The sequence below is a fragment of the Nothoprocta perdicaria genome, unplaced genomic scaffold (assembly GCF_003342845.1).
Source record: "Nothoprocta perdicaria isolate Ctin4 unplaced genomic scaffold, notPer1 scaffold_8, whole genome shotgun sequence".
NCBI lineage: Eukaryota > Metazoa > Chordata > Aves > Tinamiformes > Tinamidae > Nothoprocta > Nothoprocta perdicaria.
The window spans coordinates 5,725,375-5,749,986 of NW_020456087.1; the positions used below are offsets into that span (position 1 = coordinate 5,725,375).

Consider the following 24,612-nt stretch of genomic DNA (forward strand, 5'->3'; position numbering starts at 1 on the left):
GACAAGAGAAGCCCCTCAAGTGTTCTGTGTGTTGCCATGTTGAGCCAGAGTGGGAYTGAGCTGTAACCCACTTCTGCTAGAAAAGTTTTATTGAACGCTCCCTGAGGAGACTGTATCTTGCTGCTCTTCTGAACTTTCAGTTATCTCTTTTCAGAAGGCATTTACCCTGCTCACAACTCTGTGACTTAACGGGAATTATGATCTGCAGTTTGTGATTTATCATTCTTATTAATCTAGTCCTGGCAAAGAGTATGTGAATGCTTTTTAACTCTTCATCTTTTGTGCTGTTCATATATTATGGCAATTAAAAAGTACTTTTTACAGGAAGGGACAGGCAGAAATTTTGAGTACAGATATATTTAACTGTAGATAAAATATCACTTGGGGTTATTTTTCTGATCTTTGGATATCACTTGAGATGGCGTGTGTGCTTTCAGGGCACAAGTTGTTCTATTTTTTTTTTTTTGTTTCAACATGAACCTTGGAGAAGGCATGTGAAAAGAAATAAGGGAAATTCATTTGCTGTTGCCAGTTCTTCCTTGGCTTCTTTGCAGATAGCAAACAGCGGTGCCAAAAGTACAAAATTAAATAGGATTTTTCTGCTGTGTCTGCAGGAATGCTAGGAATTATGTAGATCAGTAGCCCAGCATCACTGAATAAGAATGAATCAGAACCTGGGGGAGGTTCTGAGATACGAATATGAAGTAGGTATTAGTTGGGGGGGAAAAAAATCACCTTCCCAACTTTTTTGTATTACTCAGGTTCCCAAAATTATTTGTCATTGCCATGCCCATTTGCAGTTATCTGTCATATGAAAAAATAAAATACATCTTTGTTCACTTCTGAGATTTGATGAGAGTGATGTCTTTGAAAGAGGAAAAGAATCGACTGGAATCTTTGCAAGTCTAAATTTGAATGTCTAGAGATGTGGATGGTAAAAAGTAAATATTTAGACTTGAGTGCTTTTTTGTAGAATTTAGTAACTCTATTCTGAGCTTGTTTAATTACATAGAATTTTTTTCCAAAGAGGCAGTTGACTATGATAGCCCTAATCTGGGACAGCCAGAGGAGCTGTTTATCATGGTCTCATCTGTGAGATTAAATGTGCTGCTATTGGGGGTATGGGAATGGGTGGAAACAAGAAAGCTGATCCATGACCAGAAAAAAAAAGAAAGGAGGGGGAGGAATGAGACTGAATGATGAGCGAGGGTGTGGAGCTATGACTGAGCCTTTYGACATGACTTGGAAATAGCTGGACAGCCAGAGCATGTGAAAGGAATTCAGGGTAAATGTAGGCTCCCCGGAGGCCCTGTACAGAAGAGGGAGCCCTTCTCAAGATAACAGTGAAAAAGTAAAAGAAGCTGCTAGAGTTCAGCTGCAAAAATTTCAGCTTCATAAGTAATTCCCTGCTCCCAGTTCATTCTGGCGTGACCATTACCAATGAAACTCTCTCCTTGCTGTAACACATGAATCATTCCATTGGGGTACTCATAGCTTCTTCTCTTAATGCAGTTTTTCCAGGCGTATGATCTAGCACGTCCTAAAATAAATTTTAAACTTCCTAATATTAACCCAGCAAATCCTTCCATTCCTACGCAAGCTTAAAAACTAGAATCAAAGTAAGCTAGGAGTCAGATATTTACTTTTATTCTGCGAATCAGAGGCTCGCCCCTCTCTGCGCTCAGCCTTCCAGGCTTACCAAGTGACCGATATTATACTGGATGCCTTCCTGTTCTAGGGCCATAGACATTCTGCTGCAACTTAGGTCAGTGCTCAAAATAACCTTGCTAATTGCAAGTCTACAAGTGTCGACTGAAATTTCAGTTAGCTGCCACACAGCAGAGCCGAATGCTGAGAAATCCCTACTGTAGTTGAGAACGTGCAAGGAGAAGGCAGGCAGGCCCTGACTTGAGCTGCACAGCAACGCAGAGGCAGCAGGTATTTGCTGTATTTTGTGCAAAACAAAAGCATTTGACTCGACTTTGAAGATGGATTGAGTTGCAAATCATTTATGGCTTCTGTATTTTGAAACAGCCTTTATTTTCTGCATTACTGGTTGCGTGTAACTGCTTTGATTGAGGAAAGGAAATGGGGCAGTTGATTTTTTTGCAAACCTGATACCTGGAAACTCTTCCTTCAGTATTAATGAGGTAAGACTCTATTAAAGTGAAATATTTTACAAAATGTTACAATAAATTGTTAGTATCTGCAGACATTTTCTTTATCTGTAAGGGTGAATGCTCTTCTGAATCAGCTCATTTTTCGAACACTGCAGTGGGTGACTTGTGTGTTGCATTTGAAAAGATGCATTCTATCTCCTGTGCACTATACATCTAAATTGCTGTTAATGTAGGTTTCTGGACACTGAGACTTGTTCAAGCTCTTTTATTCACTGTTCTATGTAATATAAAGTTTCTGCCATCATAATGTTCAAGTAATTGAAATAATTTGAAATATATGTTATCATTAAAGCTCTTAGTCCACATCTCTAACAGGGAGATTGTAACTGTTTTTTTGTGTAAGTGAAACTTAATGYGCCGTCTTCCCTGTGCCCTGAGTYGTTACTCAGCTAACTTTTTATAGGTCATAATATAATTAGAAGTAGACACTGTAGTATTATAGTTGCCTTACTTTGGCTAAAACTTTGACCTATATTGTGAAGAGATGTGTTAAGGCTCAGGAAACCAACAGACTGAAAATATGTAATGGAAAATATGATAACATGATTGTTGTAGCTGGATTTCAATACCTAATTAAATTATGTAGCTCTTCCTAGGGAGACTGAATTTGATATAGGATCAGTGACAAGTGAGGAACACGGATTCTTACCACAGTCCCGTTAATTTAGGTGACCATTTTTGAAGTACTCTGTGAGTTGGTAACCTTCCAAAGGGCCTTTTGCTCTGTTCTCAGTTTGGAGTTGTCTGTGTGCCATGTCCTGAGGAATATACTYGGACTGTTTAGAAGGAGCTGTTCCATTTGCAAAAGCATCTGTTCTTTTAAAATTGTAGCTAGAGGGAAAAGTGCAGCAGTTCTTGGTTAGACCAGAAGGGTTTCTTCAAAGATTTGCATTGGATAAAGATGATAGAGCTTTCAGACTTCAAGTAGAAGATGGAGGAGGATGAGAAATTTTTGGCTGGTATATAGTTTATATAAGGTGCCAAAAGAAGAAATTTGCCACAGATTATGGTAGCAGTTATCTCTTTTGGGGTAGGAGCTTGTCATTATCTACTAGATCTTTAATTTTGGTGRTCAGCTGCCCATGTGTGAGTTGCTAAGTGCTCTTGTTTATACTTTGCTTGCAAGCAAAGACTATTCCATAAGTCCATACCACAGTCTTCAAAAATGCCACTCATTCGTTTCACTTAAAGCTGAGAAGCACCAAACAATGGGATATTCTGCAGGATATCTGTTTAGAACYACAGGTATGCTAGGTGCCTATCACATAAATATTATTGCCCCTATTCCTTGTTTATGRCTGCTGTTTAAGATGTTGAAATGTATTGTGAAATGGAAGCTTGAATTCCCTCTGCTTCATGCAAGCACAAGAGCTAGARGGCTCTCTTCTCTTCTGTGGGCACATCTGTATTTCCATTTTAGTTTGSATAAAGAGTGCAACTTAGAAGTGAGTCCCTGTTTAATTCATGCTGAAGGATTTGTGCAAACTGCTCAGCATTGTTCATAAGCTTTTCTGACGTAAGCTATTTTTCCTTCCTTTCTCACTTTCTCCTTCTAAAATCTGGGAAATATGCTCAATAATTTATATGATTAAGCTTTGTCTTCATTCGTATTTGATTTGTTGTGTCTGCAGTGACCTTCTTTAGGTGATTTTCCTGTGCAAGCACTTTTTTTCATTTGATGTGCAGCTGCCTGGCATGAGTTAGAGATGTTCTAGGCTGGTACACTGTCTGCCTTTATGTACTAGGCTGGTACAATGTCTATCACATTTGGTACTTTCAGATGAGTCAAGATACTTCCTCRGATTACTGTGTTTGAGGCTTTGCTGTGTTTTTTTGGTATGCTTGTCTTGGAGACAAAATTAGAAAATGTTAGTCAATTCAGAAGGGTTTTGTTAATGTTTTGGGAAAGGTATATTAGGTAATACTTTGAGTAATTTTGTTGTTCTTTCTGTTCATACTTCAGCTTTGGAAGGGAGAGATTCATGTGTGCCTTGAACTATCACTTCCCTCAGCCCTTTAAAGTGACTAAGCAGTTTGTACAGATTTTAGGATATCATTTTGTTGGGAGTTATAGCAATGGATAAGAGTAATCGTAATAACTCCACTCAATGCATTAGTGTTTGGTTAACATTTTTGGTGCCAATGTGCTGTATAGGCTAGAACTGTAAGAAAAAGGACAGAGGGAAAACAGGTATTCAATCCGGCAGATTTACTGTTATGTATGTGGCTTCAAGCATTTCCCAACTCTCTAAGGTTCCTTCTGTTTTCCTCTGAAACTCTTGATGAAGTGTTGGAAAACCTCTGAAAAGATTTGGATATTTGACACTCTTATAGAGAGTAACAAAATGATTGTTTAAATACCATTTACTTTCCTTAAACTCACTAAAAGTTAGGCCAGGATTAGCAGATATGAAAGCTGTGGCCACACTGGGCATCCAGCCCCACTGCTGGTGCAGCTCGTGGTGCCTTAGGCCCCGCAGTGGGCCCCGAYATATTCCCCTCTCCAAACCTGCTGTGGTGGCACTGCATTAACATGTCCTTTAATGTGCTCTGTGCATGGATATCCTTTATATGTATGGATAAAAGGTGGCTAACAAAATGGTGTGAATGCTTGGGAAACTAAAAAAATAAGTGGATTTCAGGGCATAAAATTATGTTCCTTAATTTTCTGAGGACCTGGCTAGTCTTAATGGTAACTTCAAGATAAGCTGGCAAACTATGGGAATTTCTTTCTTRAATGAGCGGTGATCTGCACGAGTAACCAAGGCCACTTGTGTGGTGCTTGTCCCCTCTGTGTTACTGCTACTCAAATGCCAGGGCACTGCTCCCGGTGTCAATGTGAGCAGCTTGCTTGTCAGGTCGTGCTTGCCCCATCTGCTGAGAGCTGGGAAAGAGGTGCCAGAGGTGATAACCTTTCACTACAGTTTTCTCACATACAGTAGGTCAGTGGATAGAAAGTCAGACTCTCAAAGCCCACAAACAGTRATTCTGTCTCTAGAATTTTCCATTTGCTTTTTTTCTGATGCTCCTGATTCCAGAAAATGAGAAACTCTCTGATAACTCCAGGCAAGGCCCCTAATAATTTTAGCAGGAGTAGGATTTGAATGTGAAATAGCATTTAGTATCCTATATCTAGTTTTCTGGTTTGGTTGGTCAGGTAATGGTTATGTCCCATATATTTATCAAGTTATTTCAAATAAAAGGTAATTTAGAGGGGAGAAAAAAGGTCTAATCACTAAAACTTATTGACATGGTTTCTCTAAAACTATCGTATTATGATTTTCTTGTTTCACTTCATTTTTGGTTAAGACAGAACTTTAAATATTCCTTTTTTGCAAGAGATGAACCAAAACAGAGAAGAGCAACCTCCTGTAGGATTTTCCTCCTCTGTCAGAAGCAATTTGACAAGTTGCTAACCTTACCACCTTCCTTGTTCACACTTCAGACTGCAATGATCTTTGGATCCTGTGGCATCTCTGGTGATTCTTATTATCTGAGAGACATGAAAGATTTGGCTTAGTGTAGACTTAGGATACAATAAGACTAAATTGTTTATAACTTTTTTGCAGGAAATACAAGTATATACAAGTGAGTAAAGTACATAAATATTCATTTGAAGCTTGAAATCACTTAGTTCCAGTCACTTCCTTGAGCAGTTGAATTGCAAAGTGTTAGTTCACAAGCCTAGGCATGTGAACAGCTTTTCTTTTTCTCATTGCTCTTGTACAGAGGTAAGAGTTACTCCCCTTACCAAAGCTCTGATCTATGAAACGGTAATTTATAATTCATCTCCATATTCCTAGGGGGGAAAAAAACCAACACATACAAAAACAATGTGTAAGGCTGCTGATAGCTAAAACTGTTCTATTTACCATCCTAAAAAAAAAAAAAAGTAATTTTGAAAAATGCATAGTCATACTGACTTGTGTAAAGATGTAAATGGCACTGACTCTGAAGTGTTTTATAAATTTTATTCCAATTAGAAACATAAAATATATTTGTCTACATATGTGCATGTACAAATACATAAATATTTAAATAAGCACTGCTGATTTCTAGCTTTTCAAACCACTTGAACTCAACCATATAGAGCAGAAGAGTACTTTCCTGAGCAGCATTAATGTCTTAAAGCCGATAAGCTTTACAATACCATAAGTCAGTGTTATATACTTGGAAGTTCTCTACTGAAGCTGAACTGACATGGTTAAGAGAATTGTCCTGACAGAGTATAACTTAACCTCTCAAAATTGTTGCATTGAAATTTGCTTTCTATCAGCTCTAATGCCTAATGACACTTTTAAAAAAAAAAAAAATTAATGCCTAATAACACAATAAAATTACCATTTAAGATATTATTTCAGTAACATGTCTAATACTTAAAGGAAGTATTTGTTTCTAAATACAATACTAATACAACCTCTTGCACTATCAAATAAACATCTGAAACAAGCCCCTACTTTTAATGATACTGAATTTTAAAAGATATTTCCTTAAGACCGTTTTAATTTGGAATTAATTTTGTCAACTCTCTCTCTCTATATATATATACACAGACACCCCAATTTTTTGCATTACAGGAGAAATATTTATGATTCACTTCCTAAATACTGCATAAGTGGTATAAAATCTGAGTTTTGGTCACTTGCTGTTTATGTCATGTCCTACTACTTAGATCTCAGTTGAAAATCAAGAATAATATGGGCATGATTTTGCTTGAAAAGGAAGTACCCCACATAACCCTTTCTAAATATGCATCTGTATTAAGACAGTTGTGGTATGACAGATTTGGAAATGGTGAGCTAAACCATATAGTTTATATGTGCAGTGTTGTATATGAATTGTAAGCATTTTAGTATTTGCTAAAAGCCATCTGAAGCCATATATGTGTTGCATGCTCATTAGGAATGATTTGTGACATACTGTCTAATTTTACATTTTCAAGTGTAGAATTAAGCAAAACTGAAATAAAAATATTGGTAGTTTGTGCATTTTACATTTCTTGAAGCATTTCTCTCTTGGTTCTGGCTTTTTAAAATTTGCTCTTTTGTTTCTTAATTCACGTAAGAGTCACTTTTAATCTATGTAAAAGTATTTTATACTTCTCAACTTGTAAGTTGTTCTTGGAGATAAGAGCCTTGGCTGTGGTGTTTGTGGAACTTTCTAGCGTTGATGTACTGCTAACCCTGCCTTGTGCAATCGAGCAGCTGGRAGGCAGGGTGAAACGGGCCTCCTGGTGCACTGGATCTATGGGGARGTGCCCATTTGAGACTCCTGGAATGCTTTGAAATCACCCCTAACCCACGGCATGATCTGCAAGAGTGCTCTGGCTGACTTGGATGCTTCTAGGTTTAAAGAAAGGGCAGGAAGGTCCCTGACACAACATGTGGGATGCAATGCAGGCTATACAGCAAGGGCATCCTTTGAATGGTTCTGACCTGGAAAAAAATTCTCTGTGATCTCTGTAAGTGTTTGTGGATTGACACAAGAGGAGCAGCAGTGCTAGTAAAGCCAAGGCTGCCCAAACACAAGAATGAGACCGTGTATCCTCCTTGCTGTCTTTGACCGATGAGAAATAATTTGAAATACAGGAGCGTGTGACAGACATTCCTGGTGCTTTAGCTGCTGTGAAATAGAAAAGAGCCACTTAGCCTGYAAGCCTCCTACCTCGCTCTCAGTTTTCCAGCTTTGTGGAAARCTTGGCAGCGACGGCACGGCTGCGCTTCTCACCTGCCCTGGCAAAGACAGGAGTAGAGTCGCTGCGTTGAGTAGAGATCCTCCCTTCCCTTTGTTAAATGCTATTTTTGCCTGGAAGACTTAGTCAAAGGGAGTGAATGAGATTAGTGCTCTTTGGTTTAGCAAGTCAAAATGTTTTGATTAGAACTTTTCCCTTGTGCGCTGCACGTGTGTGAAGGAACGGAGTTCTTCTCCTTTGTAAAACTGCAATTGCTTTTATTTATATTGGTGTATTACATTTCAGTAGCTTATTGATGCCTTCAAATGCTTTGTACACGTTTATGTGAGGTTATACTTTGTTTGTTGTTTGAAACCAAATTATTTCAAGAACGAAGGTGATTTCTCTCAGAAATTCTTCTTCTAAACTGGCAATTTCTGTTTAGAAACAGCCGATACCTTTGAAGACTCTAATTAAATCTATTGACTTTAAGAAAAAGAAACTGTCTCAAGAAGTCTCTAAAGGGAATTTTTTTTAAGATAAATGCACATATTCCTCTTTTGTATAATCAATAAAAGGAGATCTGCTCATCAGTAAACAGAACTTAAACTAAAAAGTTTCTATGGCCCCACAGAAGCTTTCAAGAATTTTCTTGTTCAGTGTCAAGACTACTGTCAGATCTTTATATTACAACAGGGAGAGAAGATTTGGGTGCCTTCACAGCCAAGTTGCCTGGATAATAGGTTAGTTGCAGAAAGCTTTGAAAAGTCACCGTTTTCAAAAGAGTAATTATTTCAATGGAAGATTGCTGAACTATTGCTCCATTAGTTTTAAATTCAGCTGGTTTATTTTACATGGATGATCAAATGGTGAAAGTTCTGATCAAATCTGAAGACAGGAATGGTTTTGTGTTTCTTCATGGTTGACATGATTTACCACACTCATATTTTGGATAAAACAGTAGCAGAGGGTTCTTGTCCTTCAACTGTTCTGTAGAATAAGGTCAAAACCAGCCCAGTCTTGGCCAAGCTACTAAGACAGGTGTTCCATTTCCGCAGGACAAGGGCGGTGTTGCATGAAAAAGTCTATCAAATATTTGAAGGATGTTTTAACAAGTCTTTACTTTTGCATTTCAGCAAGTGTGCATGTATAATCTGTGATGAAGGTACTTAATGCAGCATAAAACTGCATTATTTTTGACAACCTTAAATAATCAGTGCTAGACCCTCCCCAAAAGAATCCACCCAAACAAAAAAGTTATCCAATGTCAGGAATATCCCAGAATTGAGTTGTCTTGGTTTTGTTTGTTTGTGTGTCTCAGTACCATTCTCAAGGGTGTCTCATTTTCTTGCTGCAGGTCCTTCCTTTCCTATATAGGTACTATAACCCCTACCAGGTGTTCTAGTAGAGTGTTTTTGTGTTTCAGCTCTGTGAAAGCTGGTAGGTGGACCAACCTAAATAGGTGGCTATCCTCTGGTGAATGTTATGAATATAAGATCTTTTAAAACCAAAATACTAATTAAACTTAGTGGTGGAAACAAGYATTTCAAAGCTTCTTTTCCTGGCTGACTGATGCTCAACCAATATACTTGCACAATGAATATCCTAATTAAACAGGTCACATAAACTGTTACCTAATAGCTCCATCAATCAGCACTGATAATTTGACATCTACTTTATCCTGTTTTGAAGTACGTGGATGTAAGAACTTGACTGACTGATTCCTGAGATGGCAGAACACAGTAGAAACATCTACTGAGATGACACCCCAAATCAAAGTAAACTAAAATAAAAGGCAAGCAGAAAAAGAATAATGTTCCAAAAAGAATGATGCTGCAGATGCTGCAGATAGAGTGCCTGCTGGTGTGTAAATTATGATGAGGGAGGGAAGCTCGCTTAGAGGACCAGTGTTTCTCCAAGCTGTTGGTTTGTTCAGTGGACAGGCAGGGTCAGGTATCTTAAAGCTCTTGTTAACAGCTGTCCCACTACTCTTTGCCTTCACCAGCAATTTGCACCCATTTTCCCTGCTCACTGGATGCCACATCGATGCTAGCTACAGCGCTAGCCTGTCAGTTCACTCTGACTGGTTTATGACTTGCAGCGAGCCTACAGCTCTCCATGGCAGTTGTGTTTGGTCAAGCTCTGCATTGTTTGTGTGACAGTTTGCTCTGGCTTCACATCTACGCTTAAAACATTTACAAAAACATGTGAGTAGTGTTTTCTCTGAAGGTTCTGCTAAATTAGTACTCCAAAGCAGAAAAAAAAAAATTCTTCATTATAACACTATTTGGTGTAACTGCTTTCTGCAGGTAGTTAATAGATGCAGAGGAAGGAGAAAACTATTTCTCTTTGAGAAGTATTTGTTRATAGTTTTTCATGTTTTACTAGGACCTGCATATATTGGTTTAGCAATGCAAGTACTCTGTTGCTTGACTTTATTGCATATTTTTCAAGTATGTAGGAAGAAGGATCTGAAAAAAATCTGAAATAGTTTTTTTTCTTGAACAAGATTTCTACATTCTGATCAGAATCTTTTCTCCTATTGAATAAAAATGTACTTTAAAAGAAATATCAAGTAGACAGACATTTTCTTAAATCTTGGATTTTTTTTGCTTGTRCAGTAGTCATGAGAATAAATGGCAATATGTTTTTTCTACTGAGGTTTTACTGAGACATCAAAGAACAGAAATCTTGCAGTTTAGCTCTTCTGTCACTGCTGTTAACTGGAGCAATGTATTGCAACCTTTTATCTTCCTGGGACTTTATCATACAGACCTTATCAGACTTGCTTGAATAGCTTTTTTTCTTTTTTTTTTTTTTAACATTAAAGCTTAGTTTCCTTTGACTTTGAGGGTTTGTTTATGCACATTTTCATTGTCTACAGCAATGCTTGCAGTTGAGGCTATTTTAGTTGACACGGAGGGCTGTGAGCTTGGCTGATGGATTCGGCAGCTGCACATTACAGCATCAGCTGTCCGGAGGGCTGAGTGAAGCGGGCAGTTGGCAGCCAAGTGGACACAAGCCCTATAGCCTAAGAAATTCCACAGTCCATGCTAGAAGATTGCCTGTGAGGATGGCCGAACCTTTACCTTACCACTAAGTGTGAAAACGTGTAAATAGAAATGCCTAGTAGGCATTTGAGAGCAGTGGTGACAAAAGATGGTTTCAGAAATGGTACTTTCCAAAATGCTTGTTGTACAAGTTCTCAACATGAAACTGCTGATAAAATGGAAAGTAATTTCTATTATTTGTAAGCTGTTTTTGTAGACTACTGCAGTTGACATGGAGCTATATCTATTGAGTGATAGATGCCATCAGATAAACCATGTAGCCTTAATACTAACTTAGTTGCACACTATTCTTGCTAATGGCGACTGTCTCATACTACAGTGTTTAGGTGTCATTGTGGGATGTTACTCTCTTTTTTTTAACAAATGCTACCTGTAATAAGGACATCTGACAGTATTCTGAAAGTTTTATTTTGTTTTTATTCTGTTTTCTCTCACTTCACTACCTAATGCTATGGAGAAGTAAGGGAAAGGAGGTCTGAAATGCCATGTTAGGTGGTACCGGGTACCAAGCGAGCACAAGTGGGGTCACAAGGCCATGGCTCTATTCAGATAAGGCTTGGGAGGATGACTTGATGTAAAGATGGGGAGGCATCAAAGTGCATTTTGCTATGCAAAATATTGTTACTATTTAAAATATCATAGTAGAATATTCTCACTGCAAAACCCATGGAACTATGTGAAATGGATATTTTAAGGCAACAGGTGGTGTGAAGAGTTTGATCTGCAGTAGTTGTATTCTAGGTGCTTAGGGCAAGAACATCTTTTTAAAGTTGTTTGTTGCTATTTTGGCTGTCATATTTTGCCAGGGTTTGCTTGTCACAATTGGAAATATTTAAAGCTTTGTTTTTCCCCTGCAATTTTTGTAAATTACGTTGGAAATGTTGGGAAGATGGAGGTCTTGTACTAAAATAAATTTCTCATCATCATTATTTCCACTCTTCAAGTACAATTTTTGGAGACCGGACTTCAATGAACTCTGGAAATAGTCAGCTTGCCTCTTGTAATTTTAGCAGGAGAGACATTGACCTTGAATTCCCTTGGAAGGGAGTGACGTATTTCTATTTTTAAACATTTATAAAATTTTAAATTCAAATCTATGCTAGATATAATTCTTTCATTTGTTGATTTATAATAAAATATGGATACCAAGGCTGTAGTAAGAAAGTGTTGTAGCCAGCTTTGGATTTGGCATATTATTTACAATTGGGATGCTATTTTGTGCCAGGGTAGCATAAAGACAACATGCCAGTGATACAGCTTAGGCAGCAGCTTTATTGATGCTCTGCTGCTCAGGACTAAGTAACATTTAGTCACATAGCAAAAATCATAGTTTCTTCCTAAACATTTCCCTTTGGTAGAGGGCTGATTTTTGCCTTTACGCATCTATTCCCATGTGTAATATGGGATACAGAAACGTGACTTACGTGGTTCATCTCAAGCAGTACCCAAACCAATGGTATATGATGCTCAGGCGCAGGTGGCCAGAGCTCTACAAGTGAGTAGGAAATGCAGCTTGCCCCATGTTTCCGTGGGCTTGCAGTGTGGGTGTAGGTGGGCAGCACAGTGTGTTTGTGCCGTGGGATGGTGTCACCTGGGCACGGGGCACTTGGGCATGCACGAGAGCCATTTGTTGAGGACCTGTTGAGCAACTGGAGCTATTAATAGGAAAGTTAAATCCCTTTAAATCTATGCCTGGCCCTGTTGCAGATTAAATCAGACTTCCTGACAAGTTCAATCAGATTTTCACCTGATGTGAAAAGGGAGTGGAGGAAAAAAAATAAATCCCCRAAGCACTTCATGTTTACCAACACACAAACAAAGGAAATTTTCCATCATTTTCTCTCACAAAGGTAAAGACTGTAGCAGCAGARATTGAACGTTGTGCAGTCCTGGGGCTGAGTGAGCTGTGGTAGACTCCCAAAAGGGATCTCAGAGCGTACGTAGCAAGAAAGGGTATGTAGGGACGTGGTTACCCGATCCCTTTCCCGACTTGTTCAGCCACTTGCCAAGTATCCTSTTGATTTTGGCCACACATCCTTTCTAAAATGTAACTCATTTAAAGAGCTGGTACTTCATTTCTGCCTAAGAGGGAGTATGTAAGAACAGTCTTAAGTTTGAAGACCATCTCCGCTTTACAGGGAGGGTCAGGTAGGCACCTTTCAGAGTATGTGATCTTTACTTGTGTATAGCCTAAGCTGTCCTTAAGTTTGCTCCATGTTGCTGCAACGGTCAGGAGTGGATAGCTGTCTTGTTAGTACATAAAGCATTTTGCTACAGATGTCTCTAAAGCAGTTCAAAGACTTTTTTTTTTGTGTGTGGAAAATGAACAGTTAATAACAAATGTAAGAATTAAGATACTCCTTGTTTTTATGTAAATATGTGCTTCTCCCAAAACTTCACCGGTGTTGGGATTCCCTTTTTGAGATAGACAAATCTTCCCCAGTAACACAGAAAATTCTACCTCAGAAATTGGGTATGAGAGTCATAGCTAGTTCAAGAGCAGCCCTTGAAAATCTTTTTTTCATTATGGATGCAAAAATTCACACTATAATCTAGATTGATTAGGTAATATTTTCAGTACATTATCTGGTGCTCATCAGGAGCTTTTTGCTCCTTGATCATCATCTCCTCATACACCTTGCAGTTTTACAAGGTGTCTTGACAGTTCTTTGGGGAGTGGAATTTGAAATGTAACTAGGTGTGTGATAGAAAATAATGAAAAGTGATAGTGTAAATGGAAACGTACTTAAGTTCATCCACATGAAATACAGCTGTGCTAAAGACTCACTTGTAGGCTGAGAAATGGATAAATAAATGATAGATAGACCAGATAGATTCTGAGCTTTCTCCAAAGCTCAGTAAAGGACTTGCTGAGAGGTTGAGCTTTAATTAGTCCGTGGGTTTGTAGAATTTGAGTGTGGTGACTGGCCTGCCTGGCAGCAGGTACCTGGAGCGGGTGCYCTGCAGCCCGGGCTGCTGCTGTGGTCATGACAGGACGAGAAGTGACCTCTGTCTCAAGGCAGCCCTGGGACTCTGCTCATTGAAACCCCAAGGGTTTTTAGTGTTTTTCTTTTTTTTTTTTTTTTTAATCTGGTTTTGTTCATCTGTCCTTTGTGTGTGTGACTCCTGCAGGAGCCTCCATTTGGCCTTCACTGCTTTGTTAAAACAAGTTGCTGCTGACAGCCCTCAAGCATAACAGTTGCTCGAGGGCCAGTATGGTGCTGGCTGTTGTACTACATTTTTATTTTTTAATGGTAAAAAGGGATTTGATTTTTGGTTCAATTTGTAAATGCTGTTGTCAACCATATATTGACTATTTTGGTTTTATGAAATTGAATTTTAAACTTAAAATGGCAAACCTGAACTGAGAGAAAAAAAAGTTTCAGCTTTGATAGGTGTCTTGTTATTCTGCTGTACAAAAAATATAATAAGGATAACAGAGGTATAAGACTTCATGATAGTTGTTTGGATAATCACATTATAAAAGAATCAGAATTAAGCTGTACTCATTTTTGAATATTACGTAATTACTATCGTTTATTGAGGAAAAAATTAAACCGTGAAAGTTTTTTAAAATTCTTCTGAGGGAATAAGTGTTGTAACTGAAGTACATTAGCAATCTGCTTTTAAGTTTACCTTACAGATGAAGGAAAAACTGTAGGCTTTGGGGCTAATTTGGCACARTAATGTGTGTTCAAGTATTCCCCTGTTCTTTCACAAATATGATTAAGTCTASACTGCACAGATTTGTACTGTATGCACAACAGGTTGAAATTCTGGAGCATTGACTGTTAGAATCGGAGAATATCATTCCATATTTTAGCTTACCTTGTCTCTCTTCTACAAGGCAGTTCAAACCCTCCCTCCCCTCCTTCTCTTCCACCCATCATCTTGTGTTTGTTCTCGGCTCCCCAAACTGACTAAGGAGAAGATGGCAAACCTCTCATTGCAGCAGCCAGCAATGGATCTTAGAAATAGCTTGTCTGCACTGAGTCTGTCCCAGACATATACCCCATTTGGCTCTTAGAAATTATACCAAATAATTTTGTGCAAAAGAATTTGGTTGATGATGGCACAGATTGTGTTCATTTAAGTGGGGGAAAAAAAACCCCAAACAAAACACTAGTGGCAGTGATCTTAACTCCTTGTTTCTTACTGTTACTGTATTCTAGGATGTCACTTTGCAGTGTGAGTTTTCTAGTTTTCTGTTTCTGGTGTGTGTGGTCCTGTTGGGGCACCCTTCCTCGCTGTGCGCTTGCTGTGCTCTCTGTGGGCTTGCTCAACGCTCCTGCCAGGCAGGACAGCTGCCGGTTCAGTTGTTGTAGCATTGCCATAAATAAAAAAAAAAAAAAAAAAAAAAAAGAGAGAGGACCCTGGATNAGAGAGAGGACCCTGGATGTATTAATTATATCATCTCCCCTCTCTAAAATCTATTCTGCATTTAATAAAAGACAAGCAGAGCTGATCTATGGAAGATCTGTGCCTGTAGCTAAATACCTACTTTCTTTTTTCATTCCAGGATATTTGTGAGGATATATCTGATCACGTTGAACAAATTCACGCTCTGCTGGAGACTGAGTTTTCCCTGAAGCTTCTGTCTTACTCTGTCAATGTGATCGTCGATATCCACACAGTGCAACTGCTGTGGCACCAGCTACGTGTCTCCGTTCTGGTTCTGAGGGAGCGTATTCTCCAGGGACTGCAAGACGCCAATGGAAACTACACCAGGCAGACTGATATTCTGCAAGCCTTTTCTGAGGAGACAAAGGAGGTATAGTAGCTAAATTCAGCAATTTTGAGAACTTTGTTTGCATTTGAAGTGGCTTATCCCCTCTGAACATCTAAAAATGCTAGGATGACGCTTTTAATGATGGCTTATGTGAGAGATATATGTATATATATATCTCAACTTAAAGGAAGTATCAGTCCATAAGGCCAACTTGCACAACAGTCTCAGGTATCAAGCACTCTTTTCTTCTTTTTAAAGACTGGGAATGTTTACAGAGGYGTGTTTGGACTAAAATCCTGGATCTGACCGCCCAGAAATTTAAGGTTCATGTCTAATTCAAAACTTATTTTTTGTTTGCAAAGAATTCTTTAGCTTAGGCATTTTTGCTTTTCTGGTTGGACTTACAGAAAGTGTAAGCATACATAATATTGTCCACAACTTCCCAGACTGGATTAATTTTGCTTTAAAACAGAGTACATGAGCTTGCTTCTTTTTTTTGTAGCAAGACTGTAGTGTGCCTCTAAACAGTTGTACATATTGCCTGAGATGCACTTATGCAGTCATCATAWTTTTTTTCACTCTTTAATGTGTAGAATTGAGACACAGGTATATGGTCTGTAAATCTGGATTCTTTTGACTGTACTGCCTTTTGGTAAGCATTGTTATTAGATTAGTTTAAAAGGACACTACTGATCTGAGTTTTTAAAACTGAAAGAAAATGCAAATTTTCAATAAGGGCGATAATATGAGATTGTTTATGATACAGAGGATTGTTCATTTGCTGGAAAACCTAATACTGGGATTAGACACTTTAATTAAGATAAATTTTTCTACAGGAGGAGATCTTAATGTAATGAGATTCTATGGCCTTGTGCTGGAAAAAGGCCACTAAACATGTTCTTAATTTCAGGTCATTCCAATTTAAAGAGAACGTAGCTGTTCCTCTAGTCACTGTTGGGTTTATAATTGCCTTTGCCACAAGAGGCAGTGGGTGGTTCTGAAATCAATGCTCAGCTATGCCCAGGCCCACCTTCCACACCCCCATCTTCCTGACGTGCACACGCCTGCTGCTTCAGATGGGCTTTCTGCTTTGCTGTTGCTAGCAAACCTTTGCCGGCAAGTTTGGGAGAAATCCTCCCTTGTCTTGACATGCAGGGTGGTGAATTGGAAGGAGGTTGCTACTTTATGGCATGAGCATGGTGATTTCGAGAGAAGGGGCTGATTCAAATATCAGGAAATGAGAAATGCCTGGTATGGATCTGATKGTAAATGCTATAAAAGCAATACCCTTCAAAAGACAGAAGGTCTGACTGAGGAGGGATAGATGGTCTTTCTATGGAGGAAGAAAGAGTTGGCAAGAAAGAGTTGACTCGTGTGGTTATAAAAATGACAATTTCCTAGCATAATGACCCCTTTTTTTACCCCTAACTAAAACATAAATAGCTCTTGATAAATTAACAGCAATAGTGGAGACACTATTAATACCAGGTTTTTGTTCTAATGTTTGAGTAACTTTCCAGAATTATGTCATAGACCTTAACCTTTAGTTAATTGTTTAGATTATTCTCAGACATAATGTTAGGTGCTTCATTTTACTATAATAATATATAAAGTAGAAACAATTACTCTGATCTATGTATTCTCATTTGAAATTTTCCCCTGCTATAACACCTTTTGCTCTGGAAGAGGAATTCTGGTGGTGTGCCATGGTAGGACCCAAAGACCTGGTTGGAAAGGTTACCTGTGGAAGGGTCACTTCACATCTTCCCTTTTCACTGTCAGTCACCGTGTGACAGTCCTGTTCGGACTGTATTTACCATGTAGTTGCCAYGTGCCACCAGCCTTGACACAAGGAGCAGGGCTTGTCCTGGCCAAGTAGCTGCAGGAAGGAGCATGAGGACGTGGGGCACAGGCTGTACGGGCTGGGTCAGGAGAATTGGTAGTTACTGGGGCAGCCTTTGGCTCTCGGCACTGCCCTACACAAAGAGGTCCCTGCAGGAAAGAGCATGGACACGTTTTGTGACCTGGAGGTATTTTTTAATAAAAATAGTAAAAACTTTAGGAAGTAATGTTTTGAAGGCTCTTTTTTTCTGCTTCTGGGGGTTATCCAAAGATAGATATGGAGAGGAAAAATGAGCTGTGTGCAGCCTCTGTGGGGAATTATCTTTTGGATCAAATGGAGGCAGGAAATGCTCAAAATAGTTTTCCAAAGTTTGCTCCAGGCTTTGAATTTTCAAATTCAAATGAAAATCAGTTAGCTTCTAGGAGTTAACTTATCAGTTTTACTTCACAGTTGATAATGACAGGAAGATACAGGAAGGAGCGGTGAAGGCCTATGTCAAAATAAGTTGAATCCCAATGTGCTGTAAGTCTCTGTAGAAGATAAACTGTGAATGTAAATTCACAGAGAAAATATATTTTAAGTTAAACTACGTCATCTGAAATAGTCGATAAATGCAGAATTGTATCAGTTTAAATATAAACACGAGGAAGGTGTTGGAAATGCATCAAAGAGCTTTACAGGAAACGTTAATGCACAGAGAGCCTTTCTTGKCAGTCAGGAAAATAATTAAATATAACATTTTCCTGAAATAAAAACGATGGCAATACTGGCACTGAATAATGCTCCTCTGAAACACGTTTTAAGAGRCTGCCTGGTAAATGACCATGCAAGATGGCTTAATGTATGAGACTGTAAAGTTTATTAATGTTAATAAACGCTTTTTTAAGAGATGAAGGAATGGAGCTCATTACTCAGGAGAAATGAAGGCCCTTAGGGCCTTGAAAAGGGCTTTGATTTATATATGGCTTTACAGTTTCTAATATTTTCCCAAGATATGAGGGGAAAATGCAGTTGTAATACAGATCATTGTTTAGTCATTATTTTCCGTAATAATTGCAGCTACAAAATATAAATTTGGCAGATTTATAGAAACTACCCCCCCCCTTAATTCTAGACTATTGATGAAGGATGGTTTATGGTGTGGGCTTTTCGTCTAGATAAATGTGCTAAATAAAAGCTATTTTTCAAAYCCCAAGATTTTGGTTGATGAATAACTCTTGAACCAAATTCTCTAAAAACAATATTTTTACCTGGAGTTTTTTATACGTATATTTTGACTAGTATGTGTGAGGTGGACAAAATAAAGGGATCAAAAGCTAAATGTGCTCRTAAAAGGTGGAAACGATAGCCTCTTTTGAGACTGTTATTTTCCAGACCGCAGCCAAAGCAATTTATTGCTAGATGAAGAACTGTGGAGTAATTGCATCGACTTAGGCATGTTGCCTAAGATCCTTAAGCTATGGATTTAGTCAGTGGAGTGAAACAAGCTCCTCCAGAGAATTATTAGTATAGGAACCTATTATGAATGCTCAGAATTTGCTTTCAAAGACTCTATTACGATGACCAAACATGGGAAGAAAGACCAGTATGCTAATGTAGGCACCTGATGTGAAAATCCTAAAGCATGCAGTGAGTTCTGCCCTTCATGATCGTTTTTAAATAGTTATTGTAACTGCTTGAACTGCTAATGGCTTTCTTATATTTAAGTCTGCTAATTTCTCTTGTTGAGAACATTTTGCTTACAAASCTACCTAATGGTATACAGTATGCTAAAGAACAGGAATTGCTTCTATGATTTCAGAATCATGCAGTTAGACATTTCAAGTTATATGCTGTTTCCAGGAAATAGCTGAGGGCTGCCTAGGTGTTTAGAATATTACTTGATTTTGCTGTTATTGCTGTATACCAAACTACTGTATACCATTTGCTAGGTGTGGTGGTGTTCTCTGGTTATGTGTGTGGCTGAAGGACTTCTATTGAGAAGGTTCTGGCAGGAGGCCATGGCAGGATGAAGCTGTGGGATTCCTAGCTATCTTGACTGTTTCTTGAAGTGTTCTGCCTTTTATGCTTCAAATATCCAACAATAATTGTTACTTGATAGCTGGAAAAATGTGTATGGGAAGAAATGTCTGTCACTGCTAGGTGATGCTTGAAAAGACAATATAAAAACTACAGAGCATAGATTTGTGAGGCCACGGGATTAACAAAACACCTGGAACAGTCATGGTCCCCAAGACCTTCTTTCTCCATCTAGGCCAGGTAGTTAGCACAAGGAATGCTATGAGTCTGCTCTGCTGAATTTATGAGTTCTGAGTAAAAAGTCAGTAGAAACATGAGCTGAATTTAAGGGAAAGAATAACACTACAAATGTGGCAAATGACCTAAAAGTAGCAGTTCGCATCAGGTTGAATATAAATATATATTACTTTCACTTTTAATTGCAAAATTTAATTATAAAATACTGGTTGTCTTGCAGATCTGTAACGTACTGCACAAACTGTGAGGCAGGTTGCTGGTGAATGCTTTTCTGGACATTAATGTACTGAAGTGTAGTAGCTGAGTGTTCATTACTTTGTGCTCGTGCATGTGAGATTGAATCTTCTAAGAAGTGTCTATGCTTTGTCTGTTTCAGGATCGTCTTGACTCTTTAACTGAAGTTGATGATTCTGGGCAGTTAACTATCAAATGTTCTCAAAATTATTTGTCACTGGATTGTGGTATTACTGCATTTGAACTATCTGACTACAGTCCCAGTGAGGACCTACTTGGTGCTCTGGATGATATGACCTCCGCTCAAGGTAAATCAAAATCATTTGAATCTTGGAACTACAGTGAGATGGATAAGGACTTTCCAGGACTTATCAGAAGTGTGGGATTTCTTGCAGTGGCAACAGATTCCGTTGTTCCCCAGTGTAATGAAGCTTTAAATGAGAAAGAAACACATTTACCTCTTTCAGGAGAAGATGAAGAGGGAAGCAAAGACAAGGAAGCAACATACGAGCTTTCACTGTTACCTTCTGAGAATTCCTCACTACCTAAAGGACCTTGTTCTGAAAACGGTGTCTTACCAACTGATGGCAAAACAGTTTCCACGTTAGAGACACAGGAATGCAACCTTCCACAGCACGGTGGTGATAAAGTCAAACAGCCTCACTGTGAGAACTCAACTCCTAAGAGGTCCATTAGAGACTGCTTTAACTATAATGAAGATTCTCCTACACAGCCCACATTGCCCAAAAGAGGTTTATTTCTGAAAGATGATACGTTTAAAGACTATATGGAAGTCAACGATTTAAAAAGACAGATTTCTCAGATAGTAAAGAACGAAATAAGTAGAAGTACACCCTCATTGTTAGACCCACCAGACAGGTCCAAGCTTTGCCTAGCTTTGCAGTCACTCTATACTAACAATTTGTCTGCAGTTAGTCAGTCATATGATTGTTTGAATAAAATAGGTGATAGAAATCTTGAGTACACAGTAAATAATTGCTTTAAGGACAGTTCTGTAAGTGTATGTAAACCTCCTTACTATATCTGCAAAGAAAAATTGAAGCACAAGAAGTCTCATGAYTCTCCAGAGAAAGTGAAATCCAACAGAACATCTGGTGGCATGTGTAAAATGGGACCACCGATACAAGTCAAGAAAAGAGGACACTCAGGTCAACGAAATGGAATTATTTCTTGCAACTCTTCGTCTCTGGAGGGAACAGAAACGGATTCTGCATCTACATCATCAGATTCTTGTAACCAGAGAGAACGAAGTGAGCAAACACAAGATAAAACTGAGCCTTTAAGTTCACCAGTATGTAGTCAAAAGTGTACTTCCTCGGTTGTTTCTGAGCTTAACTCCTCTCCTCCTCTTCCATCAAGAATGATTAATAAAAGTTACTCCTCATCACCAGGTTCTGTTAATACAAATGGTAAGGATGGTGATGAGGTCTGGTATGGATCTGATGAATATTTAGCACTTCCTTCACATCTCAAACAGACTGAGGTATTGGCTTTGAAGCTAGAAAATTTGACAAAGTTGCTGCCCCAAAAGCCCAGAAGAGAAACCGTTCAGAACATTGATGACTGGGAGCTGTCAGAAATGAACTCAGATTCAGAAATGTATCCAACATACCAGATAAAAAAACACAAAAAAGTGGGTAGGATTTCACCAAGCTCTTCAAGTGATATAGTATCTTCCTTGGGGGACAGTATTGAATCTGGACCTCTCAGTGATATTCTGTCTGATGAAGAGCTCTGTATGCCTGTGTCCTCCATTAAAAAACACATAGAAGAAAAGTCAGAAAGGACTGCTGTCAATCAGCCCACTGAGAATGAGATTTATGCTTCAAGTAAATCAGGTTTAATTCATCAACTGATGCAAGATATACGGCATCAAGAGAATTATGAAACCATATGGGAAAAAATTGAGGTAAGGCAGCAATTCTGTGTTGTTATGCAGTGTTTTTTGTAAGCCTATATGTGCAGATGGAAGCTGCTTTCTTGCTTCATTTTAATGATGAGAAAATCCTCATCTGGTCCATCTACTTTGAGTTGAAAATGGCAGTGAATGTTGTAATAATAGTTATCTGTAGTTRTCTTTAGCTGTACAAAAATTACCTGCATTATTTTATCTACAGCAATGCCTTTACAGTTTGGCAAAATATTATTTTATCACTGGAGTTTCTCTTTGAAAAAAAATCAGGTAAATTATATGTTATTTTGGGATGAAGAGAAGGATAAACAAACATGAGAAAATCAAGGATCTTTGTTATATTTGAGTGAAGCGATACTTTGTATCATGTTTTTTTAAACAAAATCTTTTTAGCCCAAAGGTATTTGGTAATCATTTTCTTGATTCCTTTTGTCATGAACAAAAAAAAAAATTTCTTTTTAATCAGTTCACTTTGCCAGCAGTGATTTTACATTCCTCCTTTCTTCCACCCCCAAGGCTGCTGGCATTAAGCATAGGGCCAGTCTTTGCATTTTTTTTCTTTTCCTTAAGTAAACACCCCTAAAAAATGGCAATGTACTAGTGCAGCACTCCCATTTATTTTTGCAAAAGAAGGGATTTTATTCTTGGCTACTGCATTCCCCCTTCAGCTCTTTGGGAAGGAAAAAGGGGTTATAATAGCAAACATGGGCCTTTCAGAGAAGAGGTGATCTTTGGGAAAGGGAGGCAAGCTTGGTGGAATCTTCAGTGGAAGACCTGTCCATCTCAATAATACAGTTATGTTCTTAGGGTGTTTTGTTTTTGTTTTCCTCTAATGAGTTTGTGTTCCTTGCCATTGTGGAAGGGCTCTTCTATTCAGTACATTTCATGTGTTGTAAGCAAAATCCAGTTCAAAGGTTCCATGCTTGTCACAGTTAAATTCATTCCTTTGCCTGATTCCCTAAGCAGAATATCAAGTGTGCTGTTTCTTTTTAATTACCTTCATTTGGCATTTATAGTCATGCTGTTATTAAATAAGTCTCTAACCCCAAAAAGGAATTTCTTAATTGTATGAATACATGTCTTAGCAATATTTCAATACTACTTTTGTTTGGTTTTTTAATTTTTTTTTGTTTCTTTTTTCCCCTAAAGTCATGTTTAAAATGAGAACTTAAGGACGGAAGAAGCATGCTCATGAACATTGGTAATCTAGTTACACTGTTGCAAATGTTTAGCCCAATATGCTTTATTTATGAAGGCTGTAAAACAAGTTAAAATAAATCAGTCTTCTGTTTTGAAAGAAAAGCAGGTTTGAAATGACTTGCAGCTTGAAAATTATTTGAACTCATATTTTAGCTAGAAAATAATGTGAACAAGGAAGCTTCAATATTTTATAATGACAGGAATAATTTTGAATAAGTATAAATCTGGTAGTATCTTGATGGCAAGCAATTAGTTGAATCTGTGCTAAGGCAATTTTTTGAAGCCTTCTCCATTTTCTCGAATATACTGAGGACAGTCCTGTAGAGGAACTGATATTTCATACTTTCAAATTATGCAGATATTACAACAATTTTTGAGTAAGTATGACTATATCTGATTTTGAATAGCTTGCTTAGTCYGCTTAGTTTGCTTGGGTGAAGTTGCTGTTGAATATTTTCTTGCTTTTGAAAATTGCTACAGATTCTTGTCACAGCTTCTATTGCTCTGCACATAGTTGGGTGGTGCACACTTGTGTCTGTAGTACTAGGTACCTCCATTCTGTGTCATGTTACAATTTCTGGCAGTTCTGTATGTGTTTCAGAAATGGAATTTTGGAATTAAATGCTAGAATAATTGACACAGTTTAAATGTGTCTCACATTGTAGAGGTACAGTTGTGCTCTGAGAATGATATTAATGAGCTTTAGGTAGCTACCTAAAGTGAATCTTTAGAAGGCAGATTAAGCACTGTAGTTTATTCTACTAACTGGAAGGAAAAAAGATAAAACATCATTCTCACAGGTAAAATTGAGAATTCTTTCTAGTAAGAGGACTGATTGCCACTTCTCCTATTTAAAAATAGGATGCTACTGCTATWAGCAGTTTGGGGAGTTTTAAAGATTATGTGAGAGAACTAAACTTTCCCTAAAGTCTTAATAAAAATTGGATATTATTTCAGTTTTGTAAAGTGAAAAATCAGAGAGGGTGTTCCTGAGCTGATCTAATGACCATGCATTTTTAAACAACTCACACGAATAAAATAAAAACTTTGTTTGACTAGTTTTATCATCTTCTCTGATATTAGCCTGACTAGACTGATATCCTGATGCTGTCACTTGTGGTTGGTGATAATCTCATTCTACTTGATTTTTGGGAGGAACATTGCAAAGAGGAGGAAGGTAACCATTTGCAGGAGATTGCCTCTCAATGAAGATAGATTCCCTCTCAATGAAGATAGGCTTGCTTTGCAGGCCTCCAGGCTTACTGTGTAGAGTAAATGGGTGATTTTTCCAGTTATGCAGACTTACAGGTTGATTTATCACAGGCTCCATTTCTGCAAGAGGCAGCTGAACTTCCTCTGAAAGTAGCAATTTGATATCAATTGATCCTATCTTTTCGGCTCACCACTTTTCCTACATTTACTGTCAATTTTGTTGGCTCGGTGTACTGGCCGGAGAGCCCACGCAGCCATGGCTCTGGAAGCCACCTTGATGCTA

At 38.2% G+C, this 24,612-nt stretch overlaps 1 protein-coding gene across 1 annotated transcript in view; it reads left to right on the forward strand.

Annotated features, from left to right (window-relative positions):
* AKAP6 (A-kinase anchoring protein 6) overlaps nt 1-24,612 on the forward strand; it is a 251,165-nt gene that overhangs the window by 70,298 nt on the left and 156,255 nt on the right. The window contains exons 3-4 of the mRNA XM_026051714.1: nt 15,442-15,693; nt 20,127-21,914. Of these exons, the coding sequence (XP_025907499.1) occupies nt 15,442-15,693; nt 20,127-21,914 (2,040 nt within the window). The remainder of the gene's footprint in view (nt 1-15,441; nt 15,694-20,126; nt 21,915-24,612) is intronic.